Here is a 27,902-nt window from a genome sequence, read left to right on the forward strand (position 1 = left end):
TTCCAGTACTTATCAGCTACTGTATGTCCTGCAGGAAGTGGTGTATTCTCTCCAGTCTCACACAGTGCTCTCTGCTGCCACCTCTGTCCATGTCAGGAACTGTCCAGAGCCGCAGCAAATCCCCATAGAAAACCTCTCCTGCTCTCCAGACTGGAAAGCATACCACATTCTGCAGGGCATATAGCAGCTGATAAGTACCGGAAGACTTTAGATTTATTTAATAGAAGTAAATTACAAATCTCTGACACAAGTTGATTTGAATTATTTTTGGGTAATCTACAGACTCCTTTCTCCCCTTCTCCAGACCCCTATGAGTCTGCCAGGGAGCTGCATACTGAAACAAGTTATAAAGTGTTGGGATGAGAGGGACCCTGGAGGTGCAGGCCTGGAGGACTAGTATCACTGCCGGCATCCTCCTACCAGTGCGGGGGGGAGTCCGGCGTCCATGTGACCACTTAGATAAAAGTCATAGAAACAAATAAAAGAAGGAAACAAGACACACCTGGATGATTGATAGTAAGTTCATCCTGTGAATGTAGTTCATGAATCAGGAGGCTCAGAATGAACACTGGACAGTCACAGCTAGAAAAATTAAGCAAGACACAGAGTGACATACAATTATAAATGAGGAAGTAAATACATGGGAAGAATAGACTATAGTCGGACACAATGCTGAGCGTGTGAGATCTATGGAAAGCAAGCCAGGGGAGGGGGTCCTAGAAGGAATCTTTAAGACGGAAAAAAAAAAACCTCCCTGAATCCATATAAACTGACCTTGTCAAGATGAATCTAAGGAGAGCAGAGAGTATCAGAGCCGCCCGGTGTTCTATAGATGAGAACTGCGCTCTATATTTAGACAGATGCATGTGTGCAGTAAATGACTGGGGGATAATTGAATTGAAGGTTTTTAGAGGACCACAAGGCTGGGGCCGAGGCTGATGTACTGTGACTGGCGATGAGGAGAGAGGACCACAGCAATGAATGAGCAGCAGTGCTGGTGTGTATACCGCCTGTGTGCCCTCAATAGCGGTACATCACAGAGCCGACCTGACAGCTGACAGGAGGACAGGTGTAAAATACAGACAGGGGGCTATCATCATCACTACAGCGAGCAGACTGACAAATAGCAAGGTGCAGATCTGTATCGTCTATTCCATCAAGTGTCCTGTGTGCTCAGATTACTATAACACCATAAATGAACCAGAGAGGAGGACAGAGGGTTAAAAATAACTACTCTATACGCTATATACAAGAATATAACTACTATAATACTGGCCCCTATATACATTAATATAACTACTATAATACAGCTCCTATATACAGGGATATAACTACTATAATACTACTCCTATATACAGGAATATAACTACTATAATACTGCCCCCTATATACAAAAATATAACTACTATAATACTGGCCCCTATATACATTAATATAACTACTATAATACTGCTCCTATATACAGGGATATAACTACTATAATACTGCTCCTATATACAGGAATATAACTACTATAATACTGCCCCCTATATACAGGAATATAACTACTATAATACTGCTCCTATATACAGGAATATAACTACTATAATACTGCTCCTATATACAGGGATATACTACTATAATACTGCTCCTATATACAGGGATATAACTACTATAATAATGCTCCTATATACAGGAATATAACTACTATAATACTGCCCCCTATATACAGGGATATAACTCCTATAATACTGCTCCTATATACAGGAATATAACTACTATAATACTGCTCCCTATATACAGGGATATAACTACTATAATACTGCTCCTTATATACAGGGATATAACTACTATAATACTGCTCCCTATATACAGCAATATAACTACTATAATACTGCTCCTATATACAGGAATATAACTACTATAATACTGCTCCTATATACAAGAATATAACTACTATAATACTGCTCCTATATACAGGGATATAACTACTATAATACTGCCCCTATATACAGGAATATAACTGCTATAATACTGTCGTTACACTCGCCACAGAGTTAGACTTTGACTTACAGGGGCCACCCTGGTGTTTCCCTATTTAGGTCCCAAAGCTCGTAACAGAGTGAGGACCTGAGGGACTACGTATCAGGGTGGTTTGGTGCTCTCCCCACTAGGAGGCGCCCCTTGGCAATGGGCTTCCTTCTCTGGAGAGAGGGATATCTGGCTATTCCCGTGTTTTGAGACTTGTAACTGAGGCTCCACGGACCCCTTTTTTGCATACTATAATACTGCTCCTATATATAGGAATATAACTACAATAATACTGCTCCTATATACAGGGATATAACTACTATAATACTGCTCCTATATACAGGAATATACTACTATAATACTGCTCCTATATACAGGGATATAACTACTATAATACAGTTCCTATACACAGGAATATACTACTATAATACTGCTCCTATATACAGGAATATAACTACTATAATACTGCCCCTATATACAGGAATACACTACTATAATATGCACAAGCCAAAAAGACAGAAATGGCTGCACATCGCACCCATGACTGACAGGAAAGCTTATACAGCTACATTTAAAACCAACATCAGAAGTAAGTATAAAATTTGGCCAAACTATATTGCCTCATGTACCACGTGCAGGTCTCTGATACACATGAGTCCCTAACCAAAAAACATCACTGTTCCGGTCAGCGACCACAATCCCCGCAAAACGTGCGCAAGCAGAGAAGGGGGCCTCGGAATGGCCCTGCAACCCCATTGTCACAGGACCAGACCCTAAAAGGCCCCCCCAGGGCAGGGAATTGTGGTCGCTGACCGGCACACTAATGTTTTTTGGTTAGGGACTCATGTGTATCAGAAGACTTGCACGTTGGTACATGAGGCAATATGGTTTGGCAAAATTATATACTAACTACTGATGTTGGTTTTAAATGTAGCTGTATAAGCTTTCGTGTCAGCCATGGGTGCGATGTGCAGCCATTTCTGTCTTTTTGGCTTGTGCATATTTTATGTATTTTGTCCCTTTTTTCATTGTGGCTAGCACTCGTGCTTTGTAAGACCCATGTGATCCAAATTAGCAGGAAGCACCTGTGTACATAAGGGGAGGATCTCCTAGTATTCTCCCATTCTATCTGCAGAGGAATGGAGAGAGGTAAGAGCTTGTTCACACTTGTGTTGCTTGGCGACCACTTTTTCCGCCTGCGGGGTCCGGGGGGCCCTTTTAGGGTCTGGTCCTGTGACAATGGGGTTGCAGGGCCATTCCATGGCTCCCCTTCTATGCTTGCGCACGTTTTGCGGGGATTGTGGTCGCTGACCGGCACAGTAATGTTTTTTGGTTAGAGACTCGTGTATCAGAAGACCTGCACGTGGTACATGAGGCAATATAGTTTGGCCAAATTATATACTAACTTCTGATGTTGGTTTTAAATGTAACTGAATAAGCTTTCGTGTCAGCCATGGGTGCGATGTGCAGCCATTTCTGTCTTTTTGGCTTGTGCATATAACTACTATAATACTGCTCCTATATAGAATATAAGTACTATAATACTGCCCCCTATATACAGTAATATAACTACTATAATACTGCCCCCTATATACAGGAATATAACTACTATAATACTGCTCCTATATACAGGAATATACTACTATAATACTGCTCCTATATACAGGAATATAACTACTATAATACTGCTCCCTATATACAGGAATATAACTACTATAATACTGCTCCTATATACAGGGATATAACTACTATAATACTGCTCTTATATACAGGAATATAACTACTATAATACTGCTCCCATATACAGGAATATAACTACTATAATACTGCTCCTATATACAGGAATATAACTACTATAATACTGCTCCTATATACAGGAATATAACTACTATAATACTGCTCCTATATACAGGGATATAACTACTATAATACTGCCCCCTATATACAGGAATATAACTACTATAATACTGCTCCTATATACAGGAATATAACTACTATAATACTGCTCCTATATACAGGAATATAACTACTATAATACTGCCCCCTATATACAGGAATATAACTACTATAATACTGCTCCTATATACAGGGATATAACTACCATATTACTGCCCCCTATATACAGGAATATAACTACTATAATACTGCCCCCTATATACAAGAATATAACTTCTATAATACTGCTCCTATATACAGGGATATAACTACTATAATACTGCCCCCTATATACAGGGATATAACTATTATAATACTGCTCCTATGTATAAGAAAAACCACTGCGGCCGCCTGCTTCTTTTCTGTATAGTCACTTACCGAGCGGCATTTTAATAGTAACCTAATAAAGCTGTCAATATGTGACGGATTATTTTCCCCCGCCATTAGCGTGAATATCACATCCAGTTGATTGAATTATCAATTTTCATATATTTACATAAATAAATGTTGTTTTCAGGGATAACTCGGAGTGATCCAAGACCATGAATATTCCCCATCACCAGAGTAGCGGTTGTACTGTATTACATACAGATGTCCACATACAGCAGGCATTCTCGCCGTATTTCACCCCGAAAGTGTACTTTCGGGGTGGTGTGTAGGGTTTCTCCATCTGTACATAGCGGGCGTGCTGCCGTACTCTCTCCTCCTGGCGGTATGTCTCACTCGCTCGTGCCTCTCGCCGGCGTGCCTCCACCGCTATGGAAAATAATAATTTAAGGCAAAAGAAAATAATGTGTTGCCATTCAGTGCGCCGTCACTATGGAAATGAGTAACTTGCTCCTTTGTCTGGCATGTCAGGAGCGCCAGCAGCAGCAAAGTGATTATCTTAATGTTCATTGTGTGGGAAATGCAGGGAGATCGGTTAATATACCGCCACAGAGGTCAATGTAGAATTACTGCTGCAGGGGCCCGAAGTCGCCTCTATGCTGGATCAATACTCAGATTATACCAGATGGTGATGAAACTGTGCAACCTGCTGCATGTTACTGCGACACCTCCGCAGCGGGGACGGGGCGCTCACAGTTTGTTGGGCGGACATTTTTTAAGGGGCCATTTTTTCAAGTCTCTAATTTGCTGAATTTCTCATATTTTGCATAGAATAATACATTTATCATTATATACAGATTACAGACCCCTTCATGTATAGTCTAAGATAGAGGATACAATTCTGTTTACCTGCAGCCACTCTCTGTATACCTTTATTTAAAAAAAAAAAAGCTCCCCCTTGTGGCAGCTACAGGCAGACAAAAGTTTATTATTGATGTCTATGCTTTTATGTTACTAATAGCAGGAATTTTCCCACCAATTTCCTTTGCCCTGTTAGACTGTTAGCTGTGCTCTCTCGCCCTATTAGACTGTTAGCTGTGCTCTCTCTCCCTATTAGACTCTTAGCTGTGCTCTCTCACCCTACTAGACTCTTGGCTACCCTCTCTTACCCTATTAGACACTTAGCTGTGCTCTCTCCCTATAAGACTCTTAGCTGTGCTCTCTCCCTATAAGACTCTTAGCTGTGCTCTCTCCCTATAAGACTCTTAGCTGTGCTCTCTTACCCTATTAGACTCTTAGCTGTGCTCTCTCCCTATATGACTCTTAGCTGTGCTCTCTTACCCTATTAGACTCTTAGCTGTGCTCTCTCCCTATATGACTCTTAGCTGTGCTCTCTCCCTATATGACTCTTAGCTGTGCTCTCTCCCTATAAGACTCTTAGCTGTGCTCTCTTACCCTATTATACTCTTAGCTGTGCTCTCTCCCTATAAGACTCTTAGCTGTGCTTTCTTACCCCATTAGACTCTTAGCTGTGCTCTCTTACCCTATTAGACTCTTAGCTGTGCTCTCTTACCCTATTATACTCTTAGCTGTGCTCTCTCCCTATAAGACTCTTAGCTGTGCTCTCTTACCCTATTAGACTCTTAGCTGTGCTCTCTCCCTATAAGACTCTTAGCTATGCTCTCTCCCTAGAAGACTGTTAGCTGTGCTCTCTTACCCTATTAGACTCTTAGCTGTGCTCTCTTACCCTATTAGACTCTTAGCTGTGCTCTCTTACCCTATTAGACTCTTAGCTGTGCTCTCTTACCCTATTAGACTCTTAGCTGTGCTCTCTCCCTATTAGACTCTTAGCTGTGCTCTCTCCCTATTAGACTCTTAGCTGTGCCTTCTTACCCTATAAGACTCTTAGCTGTGCTCTCTTACCCTATAAGACTCTTAGCTGTGCTCTCTTACTCTTTTAGACTCTTAGCTATGCTCTCTCCCTATTAGACTCTTAGCTGTGCTCTCTTACTCTATTAGACTCTTAGCTGTGCTCTCTCCCTATACGACTCTTAGCTATGCTCTCTCCCTATTAGACTCTTAGCTGTGCTCTCTTACCCTATAAGACTCTTAGCTGTGCTCTCTTACCCTATAAGACTCTTAGCTGTGCTCTCTTACCCTATTAGACTCTTAGCTGTGCTCTCTTACCCTATAAGACTCTTAGCTGCGCTCTCTTACCCTATTAGACTCTTAGCTGTGCTCTCTCACCCTACTAGACTCTTGGCTACCCTCTCTTACCCTATTAGACACTTGGCTGCGCTCTCTTAGCCTATAAGACTCTTAACTATGCTCTCCCTATTAGACTCTTAGCTACGCTCTCTTGTCCTACTAGACTCTTGGCTGTGCTCTCTTATTCTTTAAGACTCTTAGCTGTGCCTTCTTACCCTATAAGACTCTTAGCTGTGCTCTCTTACCCTATAAGACTCTTAGCTGTGCTCTCTTACTCTATTAGACTCTTAGCTATGCTCTCTCCCTATTAGACTCTTAGCTGTGCTCTCTCCCTATTAGACTCTTAGCTATGCTCTCTCCCTATTAGACTCTTAGCTGTGCTCTCTCCCTATAAGACTCTTAGCCGTGCTCTCTCCCTATAAGACTCTTAGCTGTGCTTTCTTACCCTATTAGACTCTTAGCTGTGCTTTCTTACCCTATTAGACTCTTAGCTGTGCTTTCTTACCCTATTAGACTCTTAGCTGTGCTTTCTTACCCCATTAGACTCTTAGCTGTGCTTTCTTACCCTATTAGACTCTTAGCTGTGCTCTCTCCCTATAAGACTCTTAGCTGTGCTTTCTTACCCTATAAGACTCTTAGCTGTGCTCTCTCCCTATAAGACTCTTAGCTGTGCTCTCTTACCCTATTATACTCTTAGCTGTGCTCTCTCCCTATAAGACTCTTAGCTGTGCTCTCTTACCCTATTAGACTCTTAGCTGTGCTCTCTTACCCTATTAGACTCTTAGCTGTGCTCTCTTACCCTATTAGTTTCTTAGCTGTGCTCTCTTACCCTATTAGACTCTTAGCTGTGCTCTCTTACCCTATTAGACTCTTAGCTGTGCTCTCTTACCCTATTAGACTCTTAGCTGTGCCTTCTTACCCTATAAGACTCTTAGCTGTGCCCTCTTACCCTATTAGACTCTTAGCTGTGCTCTCTTACCCTATTAGACTCTTAGCTGTGCTCTCTTACCCTATTAGTTTCTTAGCTGTGCTCTCTTACCCTATTAGTTTCTAAGCTGTGCTCTCTTACCCTATTAGTTTCTTAGCTGTGCTCTCTTACCCTATTAAACTCTTAGCTGTGCTCTCTTACCCTATTAGACTCTTAGCTGTGCTCTCTTACCCTATTAGTACCCTATTAGTTTCTTAGCTGTGCTCTCTTACCCTATTAGTTTCTAAGCTGTGCTCTCTTACCCTATTAGTTTCTAAGCTGTGCTCTCTTACCCTATTAGTTTCTTAGCTGTGCTCTCTTACCCTATTAGTTTCTTAGCTGTGCTCTCTTACCCTATTAGTTTCTTAGCTGTGCTCTCTTACCCTATTAGTTTCTTAGCTGTGCTCTCTTACCCTATTAGTTTCTTAGCTGTGCTCTCTTACCCTATTAGTTTCTTAGCTGTGCTCTCTTACCCTATTAGACTCTTAGCTGTGCTCTCTTACCCTATTAGTTTCTTAGCTGTGCTCTCTTACCCTATTAGTTTCTAAGCTGTGCTCTCTTACCCTATTAGTTTCTTAGCTGTGCTCTCTTACCCTATTAGACTCTTAGCTGTGCTCTCTTACCCTATTAGTTTCTAAGCTGTGCTCTCTTACCCTATTAGACTCTTAGCTGTGCTCTCTTACCCTATTAGTTTCTTAGCTGTGCTCTCTTACCCTATTAGTTTCTTAGCTGTGCTCTCTTACCCTATTAGTTTCTTAGCTGTGCTCTCTTACCCTATTAGACTCTTAGCTGTGCTCTCTTACCCTATTAGACTCTTAGCTGTGCTCTCTTACCCTATTAGTTTCTAAGCTGTGCTCTCTTACCCTATTAGACTCTTAGCTGTGCTCTCTTACCCTATTAGTTTCTAAGCTGTGCTCTCTTACCCTATTAGACTCTTAGCTGTGCTCTCTTACCCTATTAGACTCTTAGCTGTGCTCTCTTACCCTATTAGTTTCTTAGCTGTGCTCTCTTACCCTATTAGACTCTTAGCTGTGCTCTCTTACCCTATTAGACTCTTAGCTGTGCTCTCTTGGAACAGACAAACTTAATCTGTACAGTTTTCCATTACTTAGCCTCTATAACAGCCGCCCAGCCTGTGCCTTTCTCTGGACGATAGTTTAGGCTACGTTAGTCTGTTCCTGCATCTCTCTAGTTCTGATCCCTGATCCTTCAGGAATTTCTGGATTGGGGTCTTGTTATTTGTACTTTGTTATTTTGCTTAGTTTGTTTTATGGGAGGTTTTACTATTTTTCAGTCTTGCAGTTCTTTTTCGTTGGGTCTTTAATCCAGCTTATTGTTTCTGATAGTCCAAAGCGATCACAAGGCTGTGGTGGTGGGAAGAAAGTTTACTTGTCTAGTCTTAGTTTAGGGAAAGATCAGGCAGTGACTCTGTTTTGTGGTCTTCTGTTTCATCCTTGTGGCTGTCATCATCATCATTCACCTGCATCATCTCTGGTTCTGGGGAGTTGCTGATCTCATTCTTCTTCTCTTTCTATAATAATATACATTTTATATGTACAGTATATTTTTTCTAGTGAATACCTGCTTGTCATGTGATTTGGGGTCCTGAGAAACACAGAACCAAGGAAAGGAAACTGCTACAAGTATAATCTAGCTCTGTAGTGTCCGGCGAGTGTTGTTACACTTTAGCGGCTGCTAACCCTGCAACTTTCCTGTCTGTTCCTGCCGAATGCATCTAACCCTAAACCTTCCATTGGAACTCTGCCTTTGTCACAACCCATTCTAGCAGTGCTTCTGTCCTAACCCTTTATTTACCCCTGCGTCTCTGCTGACCCTAGTAGGGAGCTACCTCTGCGTCTCTGCTGACCCTAGTAGGGAGCAACCCCTGCATCTCTGCTGACCCTAGTGAGAAGCTACCTCTGCGTCTCTGCTGACCCTAGTAGGGAGCAACCCCTGCGTCTCTGCTGACCCTAGTGGGGAGCGATCCCAGCGTCTCTGCTGACCCTAGTGAGAAGCTACCTCTGCGTCTCTGCTGACCCTAGTGGGGAGCTACCCCTGCGTCTCTGCTGACCCTAGTAGGGAGCGACCCCAGCATCTCTGCTGACCCTAGTGAGAAGCTATCTCTGCGTCTCTGCTGACTCTAGTAGGGAGCAACCCCTGCACCTCTCCTGACCCTACTGAGAAGCTACCTCTGCGTCTCTGCTGACCCTAGTGGGGAGCTACCCCTGCGTCTCTGCTGACCCTAGTGGGGAGCTACCCCTGCGTCTCTGCTGACCCTAGTAGGGAGCAACCCCTGCATCTCTGCTGACCCTAGTGAGAAGCTACCTCTGCGTCTCTGCTGACCCTAGTAGGGAGCAACCCCTGCGTCTCTGCTGACCCTAGTGGGGAGCGATCCCAGCGTCTCTGCTGACCCTAGTGAGAAGCTACCTCTGCGTCTCTGCTGACCCTAGTGGGGAGCTACCCCTGCGTCTCTGCTGACCCTAGTAGGGAGCGACCCCAGCATCTCTGCTGACCCTAGTGAGAAGCTATCTCTGCGTCTCTGCTGACTCTAGTAGGGAGCAACCCCTGCACCTCTCCTGACCCTACTGAGAAGCTACCTCTGCGTCTCTGCTGACCCTAGTGGGGAGCTACCCCTGCGTCTCTGCTGACCCTAGTGGGGAGCTACCCCTGCGTCTCTGCTGACCCTAGTAGGGAGCTACCCCTGCGTCTCTGCTGACCCTAGTGGGGAGCTACCCCTGCGTCTCTGCTGACCCTAGTGGGGAGCTACCCCTGCGTCTCTGCTGACCCTGGTAAGGAGCTACCCCGAGGTCTCTGTTCCCAGGTCTATCCACAGTACATAGAGACACATTGGTACAGGACATCCTGTCTGCAAGTCTTAGACTGGCATCAGTGTCGGTACGGCTCTAAGGCCCGGCATCAGTGTCAGTACAGGTCTCAGGCGGGCATCAGTGTCAGTACGGGTCTCAGGCCCGGCGTCAGTGTCAGTACGGGTCTCAGGCCCGGCGTCAGTGTCAGTACGGGTCTCAGGCCCGGCGTCAGTGTCAGTACGGGTCTCAGGCCCAGCGTCAGTGTCAGTACAGGTCTCAGGCCCGGCGTCAGTGTCAGTACGGGTCTCAGGCCCGGAGTCAGTGTCAGTACAGGTCTCAGGCCCGGCGTCAGTGTCAGTACAGGTCTCAGGCCCGGCGTCAGTGTCAGTACAGGTCTCAGGCCCGGCGTCAGTGTCAGTACAGGTCTCAGGCCCGGCGTCAGTGTCAGTACAGGTCTCAGGCCCGGCGTCAGTGTCAGTACAGGTCTCAGGCCCGGCGTCAGCTTTGGCTGTATCTCTCCACATCGAGCAGAGCTCAACATGATTTTTAACATTTTTAGCACAGAAAAGTAATTATCAGTTAAAAATGTTTTGACAAATGCTCTTGCAGTCAGACTGTTGTGATAGGTGCGGCGTGTGATTCCCAGGATTCCTCGGCTCCCCGAGCCCTTCTGGAGTTATAATTGTTCCTTCTCGTCTTGCAGCACATCAGAGCTGGTGCTGGTGGCAGCGAAGTGTCTGTGTGGGGAAGAGATGTGCCAGCTGGCGGAGGTCCCCGAGTGCTGCGCAAACACTGCACGAAAACAAATACAAGCAAAGACGAGCAACGCGCTGCAACCGCAACGAAGCAATGTCTGCAGCTAACGGGGAGGGGGGGTCCTACCGGGGAATACAGGGGGCAGCAAGACACGGGCCCCTCCAGTGATACCAGGCTATAAAGAAGACAGGAAGCCTTAGATACTGACTATAATATACACCTCCCTGGCCTAACACTGATAAACTGACACTGACTATAATATATTCCGCCTGACACTGATTTACTGACTATAATATACCCACCTGACACTGATATACTGACACTGACTATAATATACCCGCCTGACACTGATATACTGACAATGACTATAATATACCCGCCTGACACTGATATACTGACACTGACTATAATATACCCGCCTGACACTGATTTACTGACACTGACTATAATATACCCGCCTGACACTGATATACTGACACTGACTATAATATATCCCGCCTGACACTGATATACTGACACTGACTATAATATACCCGCCTGACACTGATATACTGACACTGACTATAATATACCCGCCTGACACTGATATACTGACACTGACTATAATATACCCGCCTGACACTGATATACTGACACTGACTATAATATACCCGCCTGACACTGATATACTGACACTGACTATAATATACCCGCCTGACACTGATTTACTGACACTGACTATAATATACCCGCCTGACACTGATTTACTGACACTGACTATAATATACCCGCCTGACACTGATATACTGACACTGACTATAATATATCCCGCCTGACACTGATATACTGACACTGACTATAATATACCCGCCTGACACTGATATACTGACACTGACTATAATATATCCCGCCTGACACTGATATACTGACACTGACTATAATATATCCCGCCTGACACCGATTTACTGATACTGACTATAATATACCCGCCTGACACCGATATACTGACACTGACTATAATATATCCCGCCTGACACTGATATACTGACACTGACTATAATATACCCACCTGACACTGACTATAATATATCCACCTGACACTGATATACTGACACTGACTATAATATATCCCGCCTGACACTGATATACTGACACTGACTATAATATACCCGGCCTGACACAGATATACTGACACTGACTATAATACTGTATACCCAGCCTGACAATGACTATAATATATCCTGTCTGACACTGATATACTGCACTGACTATAATATAACTGGCCTGACACTGATACACTGACACTGACTATAATATACCCGCCTGACACTGATATACTGACAATAATATACCCGCCTGACAATGATATACTGACATTGACTATAATATACAGTACCCGCCTGACACTGATATACTGACACTGACTATAATATACCTGCAACACACTGATATACTGACAGTGACTATAATATACCTGACCTGACACTGATTTACTGACACTGACTATAATATACCCGCCTGACACTGATATACTGACAGACTATAATATATCCCGCCTGACACTGATATACTGACACTGACTATAATATATCCCACCTGACACCGATTTACTGATACTGACTATAATATACCCGCCTGACACTGATATACTGACACTGACTATAATATATCCCGCCTGACACTGATATACTGACACTGACTATAATATACCCGCCTGACACTGATATACTGACACTGACTATAATATACCCGCCTGACACTGATATACTGACACTGACTATAATATACCCGCCTGACACTGATATACTGACACTGACTATAATATACCCGCCTGACACTGATATACTGACACTGACTATAATATACCCGCCTGACACTGATATACTGACACTGACTATAATATACCCGCCTGACACTGATATACTGACACTGACTATAATATACCCGCCTGACACTGATTTACTGACACTGACTATAATATACCCGCCTGACACTGACTATAATATATCCACCTGACACTGATATACTGACACTGACTATAATATATCCCGCCTGACACTGACACTGATATACTGACACTGACTATCATATACCCGGCCTGACACAGATATACTGACACTGACTATAATACTGTATACCCAGCCTGACAATGACTATAATATATCCTGCCTGACACTGATATACTGACACTGACTATAATATAACTGGCCTGACACTGATACACTGACACTGACTATAATATACCCGCCTGACAATGATATACTGACATTGACTATAATATACAGTACCCGCCTGACACTGATATACTGACACTGACTATAATATACCTGCAACACACTGATATACTGACAGTGACTATAATATACCTGACCTGACACTGATATACTGACACTGACTATAATACACCTGACCTAACACTGATATACTGACACTGACTATAATACACCTGACCTGACACTATAATATACCTGCATTTCCTGTATCTCTCTAGTTCTTTGGGTCTTGTCCCTGTTCTCTGGGTCATCCTGTATTTCTCTGCCTTCTCTGTGGTTTCTGCTATACAGCTTGTCCTGGCTTCCTTAGGGACACTTGAAGGGACAGTTAGGGACGGTCTAGTCATCTCCTTCATCCCTGATCATCATTCACTTCATCACCTCTGGCTTCTATCGTCTACTGACGAGTTATTGATCAGCTATTCTCCTTGCATATTAGGAAATACAAGAAACTAAAATCCCATTAAGAAAAAGAAGAAACAAAATGTTGCTAAAACATAGAGGGGTAACCTGATGCCTCTTCTATCCCTATCATTCACTGAGATCCCTGTATACTAGCAGCTAGCTCCTTCCTCCATCATGGTGCTATATATACGCTATATATACGCATGGCCTGGCTCACCACCCAGGCAGATTACACATGTCCCCAATAGTCAGGACATGTAGAGTCATCCAGATCCCTGTGTACACACAGGACGCACTGAATGGACCCTGAATGTATATATTATCAGGGCTCTGGTTATGGTTCTTCCCCTGTAGGATACGCACTGGTGGAGATAAAGCAATTTCAAGCCTTCCTGACTTTCCTAGTAATGGCTTGTCCTGTCACGTTCTCCGCAGCCATTCCTGAGCTCACAGGACAATTCCAGCGCTCATTCAATCTCAATTCAGTTTACAGCTATAATCTGTAAATACATCTATACTCCAGAGCTGCAATCACTATTTTGCTGGTGGGGTCACTATGTACATACATTACTGATCCTGTACTGATCCTGAGTTACATCCTGTCTTATACTCCAGAGCTGCACTCACTATTCTGCTGCTGGGGTCACTGTGTACATACATTACTGATCCTGAGTTACATCCTGTATTATACTCCAGAGCTGCACTCACTATTCTGCTGGTGGGGTCACTGTGTATATACATTACTGATCCTGAGTTACATCCTGTATTATACCCCAGAGCTGCAATCACTATTCTGCTGGTGGGGTCAGTGTGTACATACATTACATTACTGATCCTTAGTTACATCCTGTATTATACTCCAGAGCTGCAATCACTATTCTGCTGGTGGGGTCAGTGTGTACATACATTACATTACTGATCCTGAGTTACATCCTGTATTATACCCCAGAGCTGCAATCATTATTCTGCTGGTGGGGTCACTGTGTACATACATTACATTACTGATCCTGAGTTACATCCTGTATGATACTCCAGAGCTGCACTCACTATTCTGCTGGTGGGGTCACTGTGTACATACATTACTGATCCTGTATTATACTTCAGAGCTGCACTCACTATTCTGCTGGTGAGGTCCCTGTTTATTTCTAGGCATGGGGGAGGGCTGTGTCTCTAATACTCTTGCAGTTCCCTGGTCCCGGCAAGGATGAGAATAAGAAGGATTTCTGGATGGAGTAAGGCAAGAGGCAGGAGTGTTCGGCGGGGCGGCCTCCCTCAGTACGCAGTGTATTAGTGATATTGGGATGAGCCTCTGGCTCGATCCATTCCCATATTGAATGTTACTAAATCACATCAGCCAATAGGATTTGCCAGTCAGATACAATTTACTTCTCGGCTGCAGTTTATCTCGGCCCTGATTATGGAGGAGACCTGCGGAGATCGGGCCTGGGACGTTCAGCTGATCTCTGCTCTGATCAGAAGAGTTCTGCCATAGAGTACTGATTAGAGATGAGCGAAGCTCGAGCAGCTGGAGTCCATCCGAACCCGAACGTTCGGCATGTGATTAGCGGCGGCTGCTGAACTTGGATAAAGCTCTAAGGTTGTCTGTAAAACATGGATACAGCCAATGACTATATCCATGTTTTCCACATAGCCATAGGGCTTTATCCAACTTCAGCAGCCACCGCTAATCACATGCCGAACGATCGGATTCGAATGGACTCCAGCTGCTCCAGGTTCACTCATCTCTAGTACTGATGGTTAAGAATGGATGGTTATCTCTGACTGACTCTGGAGAACTACAAGTGACAGCATAACATGATAACCGGATAGCGCAAATATTTAGTTTACCAGGGGGGACAAGGACCCTATGGATGCAGCATTGTTATACATGAATGTTCATCCTGATCCTCCTGGTTCATAAGGGGCAGCTAAAAAATCATATCAAAATTAAAGAGACATATTAATATATGGGAAATGTAAGGTATATAACATTCTGGGCGTATATAATTGTAAATCGCTGCGGAATCTGTTGGCGCTTTATAAATAAAAATTATTAATTATTCTTCTTATTATTATTATATAATGGCGGCTATTAGAGGATGCCATCTAATGCTATATACAATGTTAAGGGGGCACTCCAGAGGAAAAAATATTTTTAAATCAACAGGTATGGGAAAGTTATACAGATTTGTAATTTACTTCTATATAAAATCCCCTGTCTTCCAGTACTTATCAGCTGCTGTATATCCTACAGGAAGTGGTGTATTCTCTCCAGTGTGACACAGAGCTCTCTGCTGCCACCTCTGTCCATGTCAGGAACTGTCCAGAGCAGCAGCAAATCCCCATAGAAAACCTCTCCTGCTCTGGACAGTTCCTGACATGGACAGAAGTGACAGCAGAGAGCACTGTAGCAAAAAGAGCAAAGTCCTCAGTAGCACTCCAATAACCACAGGGGCCCAACCTGGCCTCCCTCTGGACGCAGATTTCACCCGGGTCGTGGATCCCAATCGGCCCAATGAATGCAGTATAAGAAAGATGGATGACAGCGTCCAATCATGCAAACGTTTCTTTTATTCCTCCATAAACAGACAACGTAGTACTACATTGTCTGTTTATGGAGGAATAAAAGAAACGTTTGCATGATTGGACGCTGTCATCCATCTTTCTTATACAGCAAAGAGCACTGTGTCAGACTTGAGGGAATACACCACTTCCTGCAGGACATACAGCAGCTGATAAGTACTGGAATAATGGAGATTTTTATATAAAAGTTAATTACGAAGACTTTAAGACTGTTGAATTATTAGTAGGTAAGGTGTTTGTCTATTCAGCCATCATGACTGCACATCACTAGAGATGAGCGAACCTGGAGCATGCTGGAGTCCATCCGAACCCGAGCGTTCGGCATTTGATTAGCGGCGGCTGCTGAACTTGGATAAAGCCCTAAGGCTATGTGGAAATCATGGATATAGTCATTGGCTGTATCCATGTTTTCCAGACAACCTTAGAGCTTTATCCAAGTTCAGCAGCCCCAGCTAATCAAATGCCGAACGTTCGGGTTCGGATGGACTCCAGCTGCTCCAGGTTCTCTCATCTCTACACATCACCCTTCACTGCATTGCAGCCCTGGAGTCCTAGCATGCTCTTCATGAACCAGGAGGAGCAGGATGGACATGGTTATGCTGATCTATATGAACGCTGCATCTGTAGCTGCCTTGTTTGATGGTCCTGATCCTCTGCCCCTGTGACAGGTCATGCTGTGACTTGTGGTTCACACTCAGGATCCGTTCCTGGCTGGATGTTAGGAGTTTGCGGATATATAAAGCTGTCGCCACTGGTTCTGTCGTCTCTGATTTATGGGCCTGATTATTTCAGCTACAATGTCTGCTAAGTAATTTTCCATTAGCTGAATACTCTAGGAGAGGGTCTTGCTGGCCGGCGGGGGGGAGGACTGACTATACCTGCTCTGTATATACTGTATACTGTCACTGACAGATGTGTTAACAGAAACTTTACTGTGTAGATGGGACCGTGCCTGTAATATGTGGATCTGCCCCAGAGCCGCCATGCGGAATAGATCAGACGTGTGAAGCATCACAGCGGGGGGGCGGGCGCTGGGCCCACCTCCATAAACACTAATCTAAATTCTCTGTATCCAGACTGGGGATGTTGTAAACAGCGTTTCGTGGTTTACATCTAGTGTATGTATACAGCTGGGGAGCGACCTTTACTGATCTGCTGCTTAACTTACATGTCCTATTATCCAGAGCTGTAATCACAAAGCTGTTTATTTCCAGGCTAGCCTGTAGGCTACACTTATTATAAAGCCAGGACGGTTTATACGAGGGTCCCAGTGTTCGGTTCTGTACATTCTGCTCAGCATCTATCTGGAGTAATATAAAGAACACTTCCAGTCTTGCTGATTGGCTGAGAGCAGATAATTGACAGGAAATGGCTCCGCCCAGTTGGATCTAAACTCTGATTTAGGGTACAAACACACACACAGCAGATACGCAGCAGATTTGATGCTGTGTTCAGTTATTTAGATCTAATCTGCTGCGTATCTGCTGCGTATCGCAGCAGTAAATACGCAGCGTATATGTCGTGTGTGTTTGTACCCTAAAAGGGAACTCCAGAGCTGATCATTTGTTTTTAATTAATTCGTTGATTTACTAAAAAGTTAGATTACTTTGTTTTGTAACTTCATGAGAAGAAATATATAGATTTTTCTCTGGCAGCAGCATCTGATCAGAGCAGAGAAGCCGGGATCAGGGCTTTGACAGCCCTGCAGTTCCAGACACAAATGTTGGTCGCAGCGGAGGGGGCTGCTGCCTGAGAGGTAAATATAATACTACACATTCATTTTTTAAAGAAACATATTAACACAAAAAAATTAGTTTTTGGAGTACCCCTTTAACAGAGTTGTATGGCACAGTTAAAGGTGTGCTTCGGCCTATCTTACTGTCTGAGCAGCTCTGCCACCTGAAGTCTGACGTCACCAGGGCCACCAATCTGTGCCGTGCCATCAGCTGCAAGCGCTTGTGAGCCGTATTCTCGCTTATTGCAAAAGTATGGTGCAAGAGTACGGCACACAAGCGTGTTAAGATGAGGGCGGCACACCGAGCAAGAGACGCCCACTGCAGCTGCTGGCACAGCACAGAATGGCATCACTAGAACGCAGAGTGCCGTGACGTCACACTTTCGGCAGCAGAGCAGCTAAGCAAGTAAGATGAGGCGGATTACCCCTTTAAGGAATATTTCAGATTTACTTGAAAGGTAGAGATACCCAACCTATGGCTGTCCAGCTGTTCCAAAACTCCAACCATACCCTGGAAGTCCCTGGCTGTCAAGACACTATGGGACTTGTAGTTCTGCCACAGCTGGTTAGTCTCAGTTTGGGGAACAGGATGCACCAGTGAGATGGACTGAAAGCTGTCGGGCAATGGGAGTGGCAGCTTTGCAGCAACTGGAGAGCCACAGGTTGAGGGATCAGGTCGTATGGGTTGGATGCATCAAAGACTGTCAGAGCTTCCCATCAGGCTGCAGACATGGGCAAGGAGATGAAACAAGTTATATAATGTCTTGTTTTCCTTCTAAGGGTGGGTCCATACCGAGGAAATCGTGCAGAGAAGTTCTGGTGGTTTCCATCACTTGTCCCTAATTGTGGCTGAGCACATCTCCGCCTGTGCCATACACTCCATTCTATGCACAGACGGATTCCGACGCTGCTGAAAGAACTAACATGTCAATTCTTTCAGCGGACAGTGGAATTCGCCCAACCATAGAATGGAGTGTATGGGACGGGCGGCGCGGCGCGAGCGGGGATGAGCAACAGAATCCACTGGAACTTCTCTGTGCGGATTCCTCAGTGTGAACCCACCCTAAGGTTAGAAAGCATAAAGGTGACACTGAGCAGCAGTCTCCTCCCTTCCCATCTATACCCTGCTTGTTTTCCAGAACAGATGCAGGGCAGGGAGGTGTGCATGCTCCAGCTCAGCCGGCCTCAGCTATGACAGGCATCATTGGCTTTATGGCTGTAGCCGTGAGCATGATAGAGAGCAGATAGATTTCCTCTAAGTGAATAGAAAGCATCAATAAGAATAAATCCCCCCTCCAGCTCGGCCGGCCTGGGTGATTTGCTGCTCCAGTTTCATCCCTAAATCTAAAGGCCTGGCGCCGGCCTGGAATGGCCCTTTCCTTGGTACTTTACGCCCTTGTGTAAATATCAAGACAAGCTAATGCTCTTTATGGATCTCCTTTTATTTTCTTTCCGCCTGCAGACCGGGAAGAGACGGTGTAAGGACATGTGGGAGATTTGAGAGAACCTCTGATGTGTTTGATGGGGATGACACCCCCGGCGCTGGTAACCTCAGATGACACTTCAGCACCTGCTCCAGTTTTCCTGAGTGGGGCTCCAGAGATTTTGCTTGACTACAGTAGCAAGGTCAGCGCTTGTACGGGAGAGCGTGTGTACGCTGTGCTGCCTAGCAACCTTCGCTAAACCTTCTTGAATTTCCTTCTTTCTGCAGGGTTCAGCTCGCTTTCCACATTCACGATGCCTGCATTGACGATTCTGATATTGAGCGGGGATGGGGCGACCCCTTCTTGTGTTCTTTGCGGTTTGTGTGACGACCTGGGCCTTAAAGGGCATTTACCCAGTAGCAAAATCACCAGTAAAGCTGCATAATGACTGATGTGATGGCTATGACCGGGGTCATCATGTCCTATACACATAGCTGCAGCTTTATCATTTGGGAGTCTGGGAAAGCTGGGTGACAACTGCTTTCGTTTACTGGGGATATTTGCAGTCTTAGGGGAAATGTTCCTCACCTTAGGTGACTATAAAGTTGTCGTGTGACCGCTTAATGGATCTGCTCTTCATCCTCACCGTAACTCATCACAAACTCAAAGTCTTTATAGCAGACGAGTCCGTCAGAGTCTCCATCCACCTCCCTGCAGAAGAAACAGAGGAAATGTTAGTAGAGATCTCCCACCATTCTAGAGGACCATAATACACCCGACATTTCCCCTATACAATGTGCAACTTCTATCTTCTATTACATTGTAGTGGTCCCAGTATAGAGCTCACTGCACATACACATTGGACACATGCCTATATAGATGCATAAAAGCTTTGGCTCTCCAGGGATGGTGGGGATTGTAGTTTTGCAGTAGTTTTCCCTGGCCTAGATGCAACCGCACCAGCAGATCTCTATAAAGCAGTATCCACAACCTATTCTTCTCTGGTGGATGCAAACCGTGCACTATTTTTATTGATTTCGCCTCTTTTCCGTTCTCCCCTGAACATTACATTGTCAAATACATGAAGTGTGGTGAAATGTTATCGCACTGTCTCCGTCAGCTGTAATGTGATTCATCCGGCCCTGGTATTGCTGATATAGAGCTGTGATGTCCTGTAATACACTGTGCACGTATAAGGGACGGACAGGTTTCCTGCATTCACTGACAGCAAGCCGAGCTACTGAGTAGGGGACAGGGGAAGGACGGAGCAGTGGCCAAGGAAGGGACGGAGCAGTGGGCAGGGGAGGGACGGAGCAGTGGGCAGGGGAGGGACGGAAGAAGGGAGAGGAGAGGGACAGAGGAGGGGACAGGGGAGGGAAGGAGCAGTGGACAGGGGAGGAATGGAGCAGTGGACAGGGAAGGGACAGAGCAGTGGAAAGGGGAGGGACGGAGGAAGGGAGAGGGGAAGGACAGAGGTGGGGGGAGAGGAGCTCGAGAGGAAGGGCTGGAGGGGTGACGGAGGAGTGGACAAGGGAGGGATAGAGATGGGGACAGGGGACAAGGGAGGGACAGAGGAGGGGAGAGGGGAGTCCTAGAGGGGTGGACAGGGGAACAGACAGAGGGGTCCCAGAGGAGGAGACAGGGGAGTACCAGAGGTGTGGACAGGGGAGGGTACAGAGGGGTCCCAGGGGAGGGGACAGGGGAGTACCAGAGGTGTGGACAGGGGAGGGTACAGAGGGGTCCCAGGGGAGGGGACAGGGGAGTCTTGGAAGAGGGGAAGGAGAAGGGAACAGTCTTGGCCAATTGTAATGGGATTCATCCGGCCCTGATATTGCTGATATAGAGTTGTGATGTCCTGTAATACACTGTGCACGTATAAGGGACGGACAGGTTTCCTGCATTCACTGACAGTAAGCCGAGATATTGAAATACAAAATGATCATAGTAGAAAAATCCATGATGAAAGCTGAAGAATAAGGGAATCCCAGGACATAGATTACAAGATGCTGACTGGATGATACTGGAGGTGGAGAGAGCGTCACTTTAACATCAGCAATTACCAATAAATCAATATCCATGATGAGCAGAGGAGCAAAAATAGTTGTAAGATCCAGCGAGTATAGGCCTGGTGTCTCCTGACACCTCCACAATAACGTGAAGGATCCATATCCAACTGATTGTCCTGGCGGAGGGGAGTGGTGTGGGCTTGTGGATCACCCGGGCTCCGTGGCCGCTGGTAGGGAATAGATGGGGATACCTGTATCCAAGTCACTGCCAAGTGTGAAAAGGAGACACTTATATAGTCATCATATTCCCAGAGTGATCAATTCTGGTCTATAGTTACCACCACTGAACGCCAACCTGTGGCTAGAGGACAGTGGACAGGGGAGGAATGGAGGAGGAGATGGGGAGGGACGGAGGAGCGGACAGGGGAGGGACGGAGGAGCGGACAAGGGAGGGACGGAGAAGAGGACAAGGGAGGGACGGAGAAGAGGACAGGGGAGTGACGGAGAAGCGGACAGGGGAGGGACGGAGGAGCGGACAAGGGAGGGACGGAGAAGAGGATAAAGGAGGGACGGAGAAGAGGACAAAGGAGGGACGGAGAAGAGGACAAAGGAGGGACGGAGAAGAGGACCGGGGAGAGACGGAGAAGAGGACAGGGGAGGGACGGAGAAGCGGACAGGGGAGGGACGGAGAAGCGGACAGGGGAGGGACGGAGAAGCGGACAGGGGAGGGACGGAGTAGAGGACAGGGGAGGGACGGAGAAGTGAACAGGGCAGGGACGGAGGAGGAGACGGGGAGGGAGAGAGGAGGGACAGGGGAGGGACGGAAAAGCGGACAGGTGAGGGACAGAGAAACGGACAGGGGAGGGACGGAGTAGAGGACAGGGGAGGGACGGAGAAGTGAACAGGGGAGGGACGGAGGAGGAGACGGGGAGGGAGAGAGGAGCGGACAGGGGAGGGACGGAGGAGGGGACAGAGGAGCGGACAGGGGATGGACAGAGGAGGAAACAGCGGAAGCCTGGAGGAGGGGCAGGGGAAGGACAGATGGAGGAATGGACAGCGGAGGCCTGGAGGGGATGGAGTAGTCCAAGAGGTGGGGATGAGGGAGGACAATTGTGACGTCCCATTCACTATAGGCAACACTCCAGCGGCCGCAGCCATTAGGGGCATTACAATCTTCATGCAGAAACTCTATTTCCCCTAAATGGGGCAGAAAAGGCGTAGCGGCTGGAAACCGCTTATAATTAGGACAGTCAGGACGCCGGGTGCTCCCGTAACTACAGGAACGCTATCAGTCTGATGTAGTTTGTTACAATCAATTCCCTTGAGACGGATTAAAAATTAATCTGTTTTTCCAGAAAGAATTGCAGAGACGAGTTTGCTATTTTTTTCCTCCCCACAACAATTCTGCAATGAAGTAAAACAGATTAGGCGTCGCGGGCGCCGTTCCCTCTAATGTTCATCTCCTGCGATAAATGTTCATTTTTCGCCGTGAAATTATTTTGCCAAATGTGTTTGCGGTGGATGTAAACGCGAGGAAGCGCGCCTGGCCGTCCAGCCGCACAGACGCGCGGTTAATTCTCCGAGCTTGTTGTCACTGTTTGATTCTTCTTAATCTAGACGGCGCTGGCGGTGGCGAGTGATGAGCGGCGGCAGCGTGTTTTCCCGGTCAGATGTTGTGGTTTATTGGAGACATCTGTACTTGGTAATGAGTTGATGTGTTTAATTCCAGTCTACGGGGGATCTCTAATGAATTGTGTGAAGCCGCGCTCCCCCGCTGCACATGGTCACGTCTTCATCCTCTCGCTTTTCGCCTCTCAGCGGGCTGCCAACGTTACTTTTTCTTCTCTGTGCTGAGATGTACCCAACCCTTGTCCTTTTTATTGGAGTCCTTAGGGCCCTATTACACCGAGCGATTATTAGCCGATCAGGCCAACATCGTCCTGTGTTAAGGCTGCTTCATCCGGCTGATCGGGTCCATATGATCCAGCCAAACATCATGTTTCATCGGCTGTGTAATAAGGGATCAGTGGTGGACGAGAAATGGCAGAAAAGGGGCAGCATGAACAATCCAGCCATCAATGGTGTGGTCATACACACTCAGTGCTCCAGCCTTGCAATAGGATCTACAAGATCGGCACTGATCTACAGTGAGCATCCCCACATCTCATAGGGCGATAAGGCTGCAGCCATATGGTAGGTATCACAGGTATCTGAAATCATCCTGACTCAATCCCATAGCTGCAGAGAGCCAACATTGAGGTCTCACAGATGAGCAATGAGGTTCAGGGGTTGGGTAGTACTGGGAAGCCATGGTCATGCTCTTCCAACCAATTTCCAAAATTTCTGACCACCCCAGGGAAGACAGTAAGCGTGTAGGGGTGTATGTTATCTGCAGGGATGGATTCATACCCAGACAGGCTGACAGCGCCACCACATGGATGAGTGGCCCAGAAAATGTCACTAGAAGATCTATCCGATCGGCAGTAAATGTACCACGTGTGGCCAGGATATTCCCATGGGATGGAAACGCTGCTGATTCTCCACAATGATGCAGAACCAGTATTTCCGCAACAATCCAGGTATGGGCCAAAAAATTTACGCAACATATAATACTGGAACATTTCTGCAAAAGTTGCAATATCTGCAATAATGAAAAATTATACATTGAAATGAATGGGGAAAATGAGAACTGCCGCATGAGTGGTCGCTGGATGGCTCAAGCCTGCACCATGGTTTCGTTTCGGCACAGACTGTGTACAGTTTTTCTCTGACTTGTGTGGACAGGGTCCTGTGGTGCGCGGTATAACCAGTAGAGCCTTAAAGTAACAGCGCCGATCCCCCCTATACAGTGCTGCCCCCCTGAATCCAGCTGCATCTGCTAAGTGTATGAAACCAGTGCGGCCTTCCTATTGTTGGGGGTGGCAGTCTCAGCTGGGGGTCTCTGTTCTCTCCTCACATTGCTCTAGAACTTATAAATATAAAGCAGGATTAGAGGCACACTCACATATCGCTCAGTTGGAAGCCATTTTTGCAGGAACCACTTTTCCAAATGTCTTTCTGGCTCATTGCTGCTTGTTCACATTTATAGCTGGTCCTGCTCTCAGCTGTATCCAGTGTAGACAATGCTCTGTGAGCTCCAGACTGATAAATTGTACATAGCTAGTCCTGCTTTCAGCTGTATCCAGTGTAGACAATGCTCTGTGAGCTCCAGACTGATAAATTGTACATAGCTAGTCCTGCTTTCAGCTGTATCCAGTGTAGACAATGCTCTGTGAGCTCCAGACTGATAAATTGTACATAGCTAGTCCTGCTCCCAGCTGTATCATGTGTAGACAATGCTTTGTGAGCCCCAGACTGATACATTGTGCATAGCTAGTCCTGCTCTGTATCCAGTGTAGACAATGCTCTGTGAGCCCCAGACTGATATATTGTACATAGCTAGTCCTGCTCTCACCACTATCCAGTGTAGACAATGCTCTGTGAGCTCTGCAGACTGATACATTGTACATAGCTAGTCCTGCTCTCAGCTGTATCCAGTGTAGACAATGCTCTGTGATCTCCAGACTGATACATTGTACATAGTTAGTCCTGCTCTGTATCCAGTGTAGACAATGCTCTGTGAGCTCCAGACTAATACATTGTACATAGCTACTCCTGCTCTCAGCTGTATCCAGTGTAGACAATGCTCTGTGATCTCCAGACTGATACATTGTACATAGCTAGTCCTGCTTTCATCTGTATCCAGTGTAGACAATGCTCTGTGAGCTCCAGACTGATACATTGTACATAGCTAGTCCTGCTTTCATCTGTATCCAGTGTAGACAATGCTCGGTGAGCTCTACAGCCTGGACCCCAGACTGATACATTACATTAAGTAGCTGGGCTTTTCCTAATACTGGATAACCCCTTTAAATGCAGCGATTAGGTAAGTGCTGAGGTCTGTCCCTGCAGCTGTATTCGCTGCTGTTCACTTGCAGGCGGCTTCCATCTTATGGCGCTGCTCTGGTTACAAATCGCCTCCCTTGTAAACCAGTAAGAAGGCCGAGCGGCGGTGAAGAACAATTACAGGCTGAAGTATCTCTCCACTTTTTAAAACCAGGCGGCGGAGGAACCCCCGAATGTAGGGACCAGGTGCACAAGTGCCATCCACATAATGCTGCGAGAGGGGATCAAATCATCTCCGAGCACTCCAGCAGGTAAGTATCTAGAAGCATCTTAAAGTGATTATATGCTGGAGATAATAGGCCGGAGAGGCTAATCATTTAATCCTTTAAGAAGTGCGATCCTGAAGATCTGAGCCCGGCGTGCCGTCACAGACCAGGAGAGTTATCCGGAGATTCCTGACTACAATCAAGGGGCAATTCCAGGGGTCTGTACTCTGCACACTCCATGGCCGCCACTACAAGACCCTACATATAATACAACTAGACTCTACTACAGAGACGCAAGGATAGGAACCGTGCTAGGACGAGACGACCAGATCCCTTCACATCAGGCCCAGGTGGCTGCAGATTGTGACCGTTCTGTATAAACATGCCCTAAGGGTGACATTCAGTATAACTTTGCCTTAAGGCCCTATTCTACGGAACAATCATGGCCGTATTCGGCCGATAATCGTCCCGTGGAATAGAAGGCAACGATCAGCCGACATCATTCATGTGGGCTGATTGTTGCAGTTGTTTGTCTTTCAACCATGTTGAAAAACAAAACACTGTAATAGCAGCGATCTGCTGCCGTCGCTCTGTGGAATAAGGCAGATTGAGCAGTACATGTTAAGGCCCGCCCACTGGACTCTATCAGCGAATGGCAGATGTCTTTGAATGTAAACTCATAGAGGAAAGCCTGTCAGTCACTAACAGGCCCGCCCAATGGACTCCCGAGCCTATGAGGAGCCATAAAGGGCACGTAGTGTGGAGCAGAGTTTCCGAACTGTTTGGGTGCGGCAACACTCTGAACCCGAACACTAGTCATTCGACTGCCAATGTCTGAAGAAGTTGGTGGCTGCCCTGAGGCTGCCAGAAAAACATGGATATGTTTTATAGGACTCCATACGGCAGAATCCTACTTCACCAGACATCTGGAGTCAAATGCAGAGCGCTCAGGTTTGGAGAATGTTGCTGGACTCCACACTACTTGCCCTTTATGGCTCCTCATAGGCTCGTGAGTCCATTGGGCGGGCCTGTAAGTGACTGACAGGCTTTCCTGTATGAGTTTACATTCAAAGACATCCACCATTCACTGATAAGAGTCCAGTGGGCGGGCCTTAACATGTACTGCTGAATATCTATCAGTGTGCTTAGCTCCTCCCCATCTGTATTATGATGGCAGTGGAATAGATTGTATTATATGGTGATGGTTCCCTGTAAAGGGGTAGTGCGGCGTTTAACATTTATTCACAAAATAACACACATTACAAAGTTATACAACTTTGTAATGTGTGTTATTTAAGTGAATGGCCCCCTTGTCATTGCTCCCCCCACCCCGGAAGAGTGGTGCATTATACTCACCGACCCCGGCCACCATCTTGGGTCAACAACGTCATCTTCGGGAGGGAGGCCGGGGGGACCGCTCCAGCCGGCCCCCCTCTTCCACATCATCAGCTGCTCAGCTGCGATTGGCTGAGCATAACTGTGCTCAGCCAATCGGGGCTAAGCAGCTGATGACGCAACAGAGGGGGGCTGGCATGAGGGACGGCTGGAGCAACATTGCAGCCGGGGCAACAGCAATGGAGTAAGTATAATGCACCAACACTTCCAGGGTGGTGGAAACACGGGGAAGGGGGCCATTCACTTAAATAAGACACATTACAAAGTTGTATAACTTTGTAATGTGTGTTATTTAGTGAATAAATGTTAAACGCCGCACTATACCTTTAAGCCAGGGATGGGGAACCTGTGGTGCTCCAGCTGTTGAAAAACTACAACTCCCATCAAACCTGGACAGCTGAAGCTTTAGTTTTGCAGCAGCTGAAAGGCAGAAGGTTCCAGGTTCCCTGCTTTAAGCACTGGGCAGACAGGACATGCAGGTGAATTATACTCTATGGGAAAGCGATGTGACCAGGATGTGCACCATTACAGCTCCAGGCACGCTCCCCCAGCATTCCCTGTAGGGAGAAGTGCCATGGCGGCTCCTCAGCTCTTGGACAGCACTTGACAATATGAGGAAACCGAGCAGAGGGTGTGAAGTATATAATGTCACCCTGCATGGGCCCATCTGTCCTGCTACACAGTAACAGAAATGCCTGTGATGTAGGGGGCACAGATGGAAGAGATGTGTGAGGATGTTCAGGTCTGTCTGTCAGTCTGGGAACGTCCTGGAAAGACATCTGCTATACATTTATTGTGTCTCACAAGCCGCTAGGATCCAATCCCCGATGGCAGCAGTCAGCATGGCGGATCACAAGAGGCTCCCACATTGCTTCTGCTGTAGTTTTTATACAGGGGGGTAAAAAGTCTTAGGACCCTCAGGAAAATGACATATCTGATAC

At 46.2% G+C, this 27,902-nt stretch overlaps 1 protein-coding gene across 5 annotated transcripts in view; it reads right to left on the reverse strand.

Moving 5' to 3' along the window:
• Positions 1-493: 493 nt before the first annotated feature.
• Positions 494-27,902, reverse strand: part of EFCAB11 (EF-hand calcium binding domain 11) — a 45,454-nt gene continuing 18,045 nt past the window's right edge. For 2 of the 5 annotated variants that reach the window (XM_069951222.1, XM_069951226.1), the window contains one exon: positions 19,410-20,120. In XM_069951222.1, coding sequence (XP_069807323.1) covers positions 20,030-20,120 — 91 coding nt within the window. In that variant the 3' untranslated portion in view covers positions 19,410-20,029. Of the gene's footprint in view, positions 583-4,501; positions 4,702-8,874; positions 8,979-19,409; positions 20,121-27,902 lie in introns of those variants that run through there. The other 3 variants (XM_069951224.1, XM_069951225.1, XM_069951223.1) reach the window with 3 other exon arrangements.

The sequence above is a fragment of the Dendropsophus ebraccatus genome, chromosome 13, assembly GCF_027789765.1.
Source record: "Dendropsophus ebraccatus isolate aDenEbr1 chromosome 13, aDenEbr1.pat, whole genome shotgun sequence".
In the NCBI taxonomy this organism is placed as follows: Eukaryota; Metazoa; Chordata; class Amphibia; order Anura; family Hylidae; genus Dendropsophus; species Dendropsophus ebraccatus.